The sequence below is a fragment of the Notolepis coatsorum genome (assembly GCF_963971535.1).
Source record: "Notolepis coatsorum genome assembly, chromosome: 15".
In the NCBI taxonomy this organism is placed as follows: domain Eukaryota; kingdom Metazoa; phylum Chordata; class Actinopteri; order Aulopiformes; family Paralepididae; genus Notolepis; species Notolepis coatsorum.
The window spans coordinates 2721584-2731617 of record NC_140179.1 but is presented as its reverse complement, the minus strand read 5'-3'; the positions used below and the strand labels follow the sequence as shown (position 1 = coordinate 2731617).

General features: G+C 48.9%; 1 protein-coding gene across 1 annotated transcript in view; it reads left to right on the top strand.

Moving 5' to 3' along the window:
- The window catches only part of LOC311241628 (amine sulfotransferase-like), a gene marked incomplete at both ends in the record, with an annotated part of 39175 nt that extends 29845 nt beyond the window's left edge, over nt 1-9330 (top strand). Inside the window, one exon of the mRNA XM_084330504.1 lies at nt 9200-9330. Within this exon, the coding sequence (XP_084186630.1) occupies nt 9200-9330 (131 nt within the window). The remainder of the gene's footprint in view (nt 1-9199) is intronic.
- Nucleotides 9331-10034: the final 704 nt, after the last annotated feature.

Here is a 10034-nt window from a genome sequence, read left to right as displayed (position 1 = left end):
CCTCTCGGCGGGGAGGAAGCGACGCGAGTAGAAGGCGCAAGGATGCACCTTCTGGTCTGAAAGAGAACGTTGGGAAAGGACAGCGCCCAGGCCAGAATCCGAGGCGTCCACCTCCACGATGAACTGTCTCTTGGGGTCAGGGTGGAGCAGGATAGGGGCGGAAGTGAACCTTCTCTTGAGGGAGCGGAACGCAGCGCATGCCGCTGGGGACCAGTCGAACGGCAGAGCGGGGGAGGTCAGCTTGGTAAGTGGCTCCGCCACTTGACTGTAGTTCCGGATGAACCTTCGGTAGAAGTTGGCGAACCCGAGGAAACTCTGTAACTCCTTCCGAGTGGTGGGTTCTGGCCAATCCTCCACAGCCTGGATCTTGCGAGGATCCGCTCGGGTCAAGCCCTTCTCAACGATGAAGCCCAGGTAGTCGACGGAGTTGGAGTGAAAACGGCACTTCTCCGCCTTGACGAAGAGCCGATTGTGGAGGAGGCGCTCCAGCACACGGCGGACATGCAGGATGTGTTCCTCGAGGGTCCTGGAAAAGATGAGAATGTCGTCCAGGTACACCACCACGAACACCTCCAGCATGTCACGGAGGACGTCGTTCATGAGTGCCTGGAATACCGCCGGGGCGTTGGTGAGGCCGAACGGCATTACAAGGTACTCGTAGTGGCCCCTGGGGGTCTTGAAGGCGGTCTTCCATTCATCGCCCTCACGGATACGTCAAGATGGTAGGCACTTCGGAGGTCCAGCTTGGTGAAGAACGAGGCCTGGGTCAGTGGCTCGAAGGTGGAGCTCATGAGAGGTAAGGGGTATTTGTTCTTGATGGTGATCTCGTTGAGCTGACGATAGTCGATGCAGGGTCGCAGGTCCCCATCCTTCTTACCAACAAAGAAGAACCCGGCCGCCACCGGGGAGGAGGAAGGCCGAATGAGTCCTGCTTCCAATGACTCAGAGATGTAGAGATCCATCGCCTTCTTCTCCGGGACAGTCAGACTGTAGAGGCGGCTGCCGGGAAGGGGAGCCCCTTGGCGGAGGTCGATGGCGCAGTCATAGGGGCGGTGAGGTGGAAGGGCCTGAGCCCTGGTCTTACTGAATACCTCCATGAGGTCGTGGTACTCGGGAGGAATGGACGAGGGATCCGGGGGCAACTCACCAGCCGGCCTCCGGGGCGGGGGACAGGACGCCGCCTGCAGACAGCGGGCGTGACAGGAGGAGCTCCAGCCCCTGATGGTACCGGAGGACCAGGCGATGTGGGGCTCGTGCAGCGCGAGCCAGGGCCTACCCAGGACCACCGGGACAAGGGGGGATTGGGTAATGAGGAACTGGATTCTCTCGACGTGGTTACCAGCGATGGTCAGCACGACTGGGCCGGTGCGTTGAGAGATGTCGGCCAGGCGGTGTTGGTCCAACGAAAAGATCTCCAAGGGCCTCACAAGGTCCTCAAGAGGTATGTTGGCTCGGGTGGCAAACTCGAAGTCGAGGAAGTTCTCGTCTGCCCCAGAGTCGATGAGGGCCTCCACCGTGGCACGTTGGTCCCCCCAGGCCAGGGTGACGCTCATCAGATGGTCAGGTGGTGCGCGGCGCTGGGAATGGGAAAAACGGCTCACCAGGATCTCCCGGGGTCTCGGTGAGCCTGATCTTTTGGCCGGGTAGGGCAGTCGGCGATACGGTGTCCCGCACCTCCGCAGTAGAGGCAGAGACCGGACCTGAGCCTTGCCTCACGCTCCGCCTGGCTCAGATGAGAGCGTCCCAGCTGCATGGGTTCCTCCTCGCGAACCGGACGGGGAAGCCTGTTACCACCAGTAGTGTTGGGGACGGGGCGTCCAGGAGTCCGGGGTGCTTCAGGAGGTAACAGTCGGGTCCTCTCGCGCCTTCTCTCCAGGAGGCGTCCGTCAATACGGATGACAAGGCTAAACAGCTCCTCGAGGGAGTCGGGCAACTCCCGGGTAGCGAGCTGGTCCCGGACTGCGTCACTGAGCCCCCTCAAGAAGGTTAGGCGAAGAGCAGGTTCGTTCCATCCACTCTCCACCGCCGCCAGTCGAAACTCCATGACATAGTCCGTCACCCTGCCGCTCCCCTGTCGGAAGGTCCCCAACCGGGCTCCAGGGTCCAGACCTCGGGCTGGATGGTGAAACACTCTGCGGAGCTCCGCCACGAAGTCTGGGTAGGAAAACAAAAAATCTGCTTCCATTGCCCAGGAGGAAGTGACCCACTGGGCAGCATGGCCTGAAAGTAGGTTTGTTATATAAGCCACTTGGGACCCATGAGCAGAAAAACGGCTTGGTTGATGACGGAAAACCAACTCACATTGCATGATGAATGTGGCACACTCCTCGGGATTACCGTCGAACAGCCGTTGGACGGAGAGACGGGGTTCCCGAGATGCGAGATCTGCTGGGGCTGCGGGGAATGTTCCTGAAGGGTGTGAGAGATTAAAGGTATTAACGGTGTCGCCCAGCGAGTAAAGCTGAGCGAGAATCTCGGACTGTTGTCCCTCCATAGCGGCCATTGAACCCTGCATAGGCAGGACCTGATCCCTGAGGTTCTGCACCGCAGCCCGCTCTAATTGGAGACCGTGATCCCTGGTCAACTCGACTTGAATTGCAAGTGCGGTTCTGACCCTCTGTCGGCTGGGGTCGTCATATTGGTTGGATCGTAATGTTATGGTTTGATACCGACCCCAAACGCACGACACAAGAGAGTAGGAATTCAGAGTTGCCAAATACGAGGGCTTGTTATTTGATACTAAATATAAAGAGTACAGGAAAGGCAAGTCAACAAGACGGGTACATAGGACAAGGGGCAAAGTTCTGCTGCTCTGCAGCTTCTCCCGTGATGGTAGTCTTGGGGATAGCAGGTGTTGACGTCTGAACCGCTCTGCAGAATTCTCTCGGCAGAATCTCAGATGTGTTGCGCGACCGAGAGAGGGAGAGAGGGAACGAGTCAACACAGTGCAGTTTGAACGAGCAGGAGAACAGGGTGAACAATTCTTCGTGTAACTTAAACACAGTGAGCACAATTCCAAAACAGCCCAAGTGAATCTCTTTGTGTAATACACACAGTGAGCAAAACTCCAAACACAGTCCCAGTGAATATCTTCGTGTAATGTACACACCGTTAGCAAAATCCAAACACAGTCCCAGTGAATATCTTCATGTAATATACACACAGTTAGTGAAGTCCAAAACAATCCAATAGTGAAATAATATCTTCGGTGTGAGCAACACACAGAGGGAGATGGAAGGTCCCAAAAATATTATCCCATAAGGGAACAAGCAAAAATAGAAAAGCTGGGTGAGTGACTGTCTGACAAAAGGTGGTAGTCTTCAGTGTAATAGTTACACACGAAAAACAGAATAGATCAAGACAGTCAATAAAAACTCACCCAGACGCAATGCGTAATGGTGCTGGAACAAACAGCGGAGCGAGGGCGCGCCACGGGAACAGGTGTCCAAGGGAAGGCTTCTTGGAAATTCCTGGAGATAGCACAAGGAGCAAAGCAGCAGCAGCAGCAACACGGGGAAATGCAACCAGAGAAAAGTCAAGACGATCCAACAAACTTAGAGTGGAGAAACGGGGTATAAATAATAAGGGATCGATTGATTGAAAAGCAGTGACAGCTGGGGAATGTGATTGAAAAGCGTGCGGTCCTGAGAGAACCAATCAGCGACGTCTCTGATGACGTCACTGGGGAGAAGCGTGTGAATGAGGGAATTGAAATAATTAACAGAAAAACAAATGAAAACAGAGCGAGGGTGGTTAAAGGAACAGAACGAGTGAGAGAGCAAGGACAGAAACCTCACAGTTCTTCTGCAATGCTGGGGTGTCTAGCACTGTCCTGTGGTGTCTACTAAATCAAATCAAATCACATTTATTTGTAAGGCCCGACAACACACGTTAATGTCCCCGTGGGCCGTACACGTCTTCTTTAAACAAGTCAAGAAGAAACATCACAATAAGTCAAGAACAAAACAAGAACACCATAGGGTAAATTTTTTTTTTAAATAAATGCAAAATAAATGCAACACTCCCAGACATACCCCACGCGAAGGTAAGGAAAAACTCACTAAAACCTAGCTTCTTAGATGTCGGTGATAGTAGTGTTGCAGTAAAAACAGGCGAACAGTTGGTAAGCATGCACTCATGTGTGTAGTGAACATCCCCCTTGAACGGCCCTTCTAAAGTTTCTCTACTCATGATGGGTTTTTGTTCTTGATTTATTGTGATGTTTCTTCTTGACGACTGGTTTAACTCATTCACGGCCACTAGCTTTCGCCATCTGCACTGTTTGGGTCCAGCGTTAATGACCATTTTAGCTATGTTTGCAGACCCATCGTGTGTTCTGTATTATAGCTATGGAGACAATAGTCATTTTACAGGCATTGTTCATAGTCCATTACTGACTAATCAGCTCATTTCTACACACTGTAGTTTGTTACACGCTACACACAGTGGCCCATTTCCGGAATAATCCAGTATTTTCCCATAGATCGCGAGATCTATCATTATATGCAATAAGCCCGAATCGTTCTGGTTGATTCTGGTATATAACATGTATATTATGTACCTTCACAAAATCATCTAGGGGGGGGGGGGGGGGTAGTCTTAACCCGAAAATACAATTGTTCCAAAACGCTTGGTTTATGTCCGGTAAAGTAATACACTGTGATCGTCATTTGAACGTTGCGGCGGAGATGGCGCCACAACGACCGGCTGCCTGTCTGTGCGCTCCATCGAGACTGTGCTTACTTTTGTTAATATTTATAGTTTTAAGAGTTTTGTTTGTACCAACTGTTGGTGCATTTAATGTGTATGACCGTCAGTCACTCATAGACATTGGATTACGGGAAATTTACCAACTGGATTACTCTCTGGATCAGCTCTCTGAACCACAACAATGGCCTGTTGAGATCTTGAGAACATCAGGACCAGACCTCGACCCACGGAACAAAGGGACCAGGCGTCGAGGAAGGAGAGCGGGTGTCCGTAACAGATTGAGAACCAGGCGACACCGAACGCCACTACCCAGTATATTGCTAGCCAATGTACAATCAATAGACAATAAACTTGATGTCATCAGAGCAAGGATTCAATTCCAAAGAGACGTTAGAGACTGTAACGTTCTCTGCTTCATCAAGACGTGGTTGACGCCGGACGTCCCAGACCACGCTATTCAACCGGCCGATCACTTCTTCATTCACCGCAAGGATAGAACAGCAGAATCCAGAATTGGAGCGATCCAGCCAACGTGAAGGAACTTTCGAACCACTGCTCCCCCAACCTGGAATATATATCCATCAAGTGTCGGCCTTTCTTCCTCCCGAGGGAGTTAACGTCGATCATCCTGGTCGGAGTGTATATTCCACTACAAGCAAACACTGGTGACGTGCTCTCGAAGCTCCACGACGAGGTAAACAAACTCCAGGCAGCTAACGTTGATGCTGCTATTGTGGTTGTGGGTGATTTCAATAGCGCCAATCTGAGAAAGGTATTGCCAGACTTCTATCAGCATGTGACTTGTAACACCAGAGGCGGTAACATTTTAGACCACTGTTACTCGCAATTCAAGTGTGGATACAAGGCTCATTCTGCTGGCTGGCTTCGGAAAATCTGATCATGCGGCCATCCTTCTTTCACCAAAATATAAACAAAGGATCAAGAGTGCCCCGGTAGTCTCGCGAGAGGTGCAGAAATGGGATGTGGAGTCAGAGGAGACGCTACAGGCTGCACTTGAGTGTACAGACTGGAGTGTGTTCCGTGACAACACAGATAACATTGATGACTACACGGAGACACTGCTGGACTTTGTTCGTACTTTGGTGGAAGAAACAATCCCCACTACCATAATTAGAGTTTACCCAAATCAAAAGCCCTGGGTAGACAAATCCGTCCGTGAGGCTCTGAAAGCGCGCACCACAGCATACAACGCCGGGCTGGTGGCAGGCAACATGAATGACCACAAGGTGGTGCGATACAACGTAAGGAGGACAGTAATAGAGGCAAAACGGCGCTACAGGAATAAAATTGGCTGACTCCAGAGCTATGTGGCAGGGCCTCAAAACGATGACAGACTACAAAGGCACCTCCCTCAAACTGAACAGTGACATCTCCTTAGCAAATTATCTCAATACCTTCTATGCGAGGTTTGAGGCTGGGAATAACAACACCAGCCTACAAGCCACGGCAATGGGGGGGGGGGGGGGTCTGCTGATGGAGACTCAGTGTTCAGGGTAACAGAGCATGAGGTGAGGTGGACCTTTAAAAAAGTGAATATCAGGAAGGCAGTAGGACCGGACGGCATCCCCGGCCACGTCCTAAAAGTCTGTGCCGACCAGTGTTGGGACTAACGCAATACAAAGTAACGCGTTACAGTAACAAAGTTACTTTTGGCGATAACTAGTACTCTAACGCATTACTTTTGAAATTCATTAACGCTACTTACGTTACTGAATGGTTCGCTACTGCGTTATTTGCGTTATATACGGCGTAGATTGATAACGAGCGGTAGTGATTATTATTATTATTATCCTCATATCCTGTCTGGTTGCGGGGAAACGCTATGCTGGGGGCGTGTTTTGTTTACTATTCCTGATCCTGACTGATAATGGCAGCGCCCAGCTACTCGCGTATTTCTCTTTTGTCGAGCGAAAAGAAAATAACGTTTTAGTTATGTCATTTGTGTTTTGGCTCAAAGATACTGGAGTCTAACGTTAACTACCAGGACTCATCCAAATCCACTCGCCACCCGCGTAGAATGATACCAGGCGACACACAGCAAATGGGACGGAACACTTTTTCCAACTACTTGGAGAGAGAATATACAGTACAACATAGAAATGAGATAAAGAAAATGTTTAAGGGGCTGCTGGACTAACGTTACATGATGGGTGTAAGTAACTAGTAACGTAACAGTTACTTTTGAAATGAGTAACTAGTAAAGTAACTGAGTTACTATTTTTCAGTAACTAGCACAACACTGGTGCCGACCAACTGGCCCCAGTATTCACTGACATATTTAACCTGTCCTTAGAACAGGCTGTCATCCCCACCTGCCTGAAGAAGTCCACTATTATCCCTGTACCTAAAAAATCCAAGCCTGCTTGCCTCAACGACTACCGCCCTGTAGCTCTCACCTCCATAGCCATGAAGTGCTTTGAGAAGCTAGTAAAGGGCTACATCTGCTCCTCCCTCCCCATCAACATGGACCCCCTGCAATTTGCATACCGCCAAAACAGGTCCACGGAGGACGCCATAGCCCATGTGCTGCACACAGCAGCATCACACCTGGACAAGAGGCAGGGGAACTATGTGAGAATGCTATTCATCGACTACAGCTCAGCATTCAATACCATAGTCCCCTCCAAACTCATAGCCAAGCTCAGGGACCTGGGCTTGAACTATGACCTCTGCCAGTGGGTCTTGGACTTCCTGACGGGCAGACCCCAGGTGGTGAGAGCAGGCAACTGCACCTCCTCATCCATCACCCTCAACATAGGGGCCCCCCAGGGCTGTGTTTTGAGTCCCCTCCTCTACTCCCTGTACACACATGACTGTGTGGCTCAGCGGAACAACAACACAATCATCAAATTTGCTGACGACACAGTAGTGGTGGGCCTGATCTCTGCAAACGACGAGAGGGCCTACCTGGAAGAGGTCAAGGTCCTGGCGGGATGGTGCCAGGAGAACAGCCTCTCACTGAACGTCAGCAAAACAAAGGAGATGATTGTGGACTTTAGGAGGTCGGGGGTCAGGGACTACAGCCCCCTCAGCATCGACAGGGCACCGGTTGAGAGAGTGAACAGTTTTAAGTACCTCGGAGCCCACATATCCGAGGACTTGACATGGACCACACACTTTGACAGTGTTGTGAAGAAGGCACGGCAACGCCTCTACTACAGAAGCAGACTACAGAGAGTGACACGTTCAGCCGAATGCACAATTGGATGGGGGCTTCCCACCCTCCAGAACATTTACAACAAGCGGTGCAGGGGTAAGGCTAAGAGAATCATCAAGGACTCCAGCCACCCAAACAACTGCCTCTTTGAACTGCTGCGGTCAGGCAAGCGATACCGGAGTCTCATGGCAAGCACAGAAAGACTCAGAAGAAGCTTCTATCCCCAGGCCATCAGGCTGCTCAACGAACAATAACACTATGCAACAACCATCAAATGCACACAGCACACACATCCACACGCACACACTCACTTTAAACAAACAACACACTGCAGCACCCACTCTCCACATTTTAGAACACCTAAACACACTTTATATTTATTGGTAAAGGATTTGCACTACAACCCATGTAAATTGTACCTAAATTGTACCTCATCCCATTTCTGCTTTGCACTATATAGTATTGTATATTAGTACATTGCATAGTATATTGTATATTGTATGGTAACTCAGTTACTTCTATTCTGCATCGAACATTGTACATATGTCTATACTGAACACTGTGACTTCTATTTTTACTTCTATTTTACATGCTATACTATTTTATTTCATACTTATCTTGTCTAGCACAGTCTCTGGAGCGTAACAGTAAGAAGCATTTTGTATAAAAGTATTCTGTACTTCTGTATGACAACTATTAAAGAAACTAAACTAATAAACATGTTTCAGGTTCGGTAAAATAGACATAGGGGTCCTTACCTTAGCCAGACGGTAATCCAAAAAGAATAATTCCAATGATCCCATCGGCGATCGCGATTACTCGTTTATATGTAATTACACGTGTTTACGGGACACTATAGGTTTTGAGGCGAGCAGATCTGCTAGCGATTGCTTTGGAAGAGCTCCTCCCCCTCAGAGCGAGTCTCGATAGTCCGGTTCATTCATTGACCCATTTCTTTCCGAGTTCAAAAGGTAGGCGATACTGCCACCTGGTGATATTCAATCGGCATTGCAATTCCAACGTAGGTAGATGAATCATAGACACAGAGGGCTCCGGGTGACCGTATAGAACGTGGATCAAAGGAAAAGATCAAAACCCGAGTATAATCGGGTTTCTGGCGCTCAACGCATGGCGAGATAACCTGACTATGGCCGTGAAAGAGTTAAAGAAGACTTGTCCAGCCCATGAGGACATTACCTTGTGATTTCGGGGTTTACAAATACATTTGATTTGATCTGTAAAACTACCCGATACATGCTGTGTTGTTTATGTTTAAGATTAAAAGATCTCTCTCTCTCCCTCCATTACCAGGCACCATTGGTGACTGGAAGAACCACTTCACGGTTGCTCAGAGTGAGAGGTTTGACCAGGTCTTCCAGAGGGAGATGAAGGACTTCCCCCTCAACTTTACATGGGACATCAATGACATCGTACCTGTGTGATGTCATCAGTGTAATGCCATCAGCAGTCACACACTGAGGCTGGAATTACAAGAGGGTGGGTGGGTCAGTGTTGTCATAGAAACGTTCTGCGAGAACGCTAGGGGGCGCAACCTCATCCTCTTCTTATTATTCTACTACCGAGGAAGGAAATAGATGTTGTCTTTATGGCAGCGGTAATACGCATACGTCTGTCTCAAAGAGTCCTGCATGTATAACAAATGCGCATGTTGGTGAATTTATGACTGTGTGCCATTATTACTATCAATGTAATAATTGTGGAATATTTTTTTTTTATATTTTTTATTATTATTGCAAAACAAAAATTATTAAAAGTCAGTACTCAACACATAATGCATAATGAAATTAACAGTCAAGGTGGTTAAAGTTACATGCAAGTACAGAAACAAGACAAAAAAAAAGTCTATAATAACATTTTAGCCGTATACAGTGTATATCCAGCGAAATTAACAATTATATAAATGTTATATAGGACATACCCCTAATACCTATTTTCTAAAACCCTACACACATATGCTCTAGCTCGAACCCCCCCCTCCCGGACCCCTCCTTGGATAGTACCTCCATTATCCCTCACTCCTAACCAGACACTACCATTATAAGCTAGCTTTTATTCTCTCCACCACTTCTACCCACATTGACATTTTGGATTCGTTGAGACCCAGAATTCTTGCTGTAGATATTTC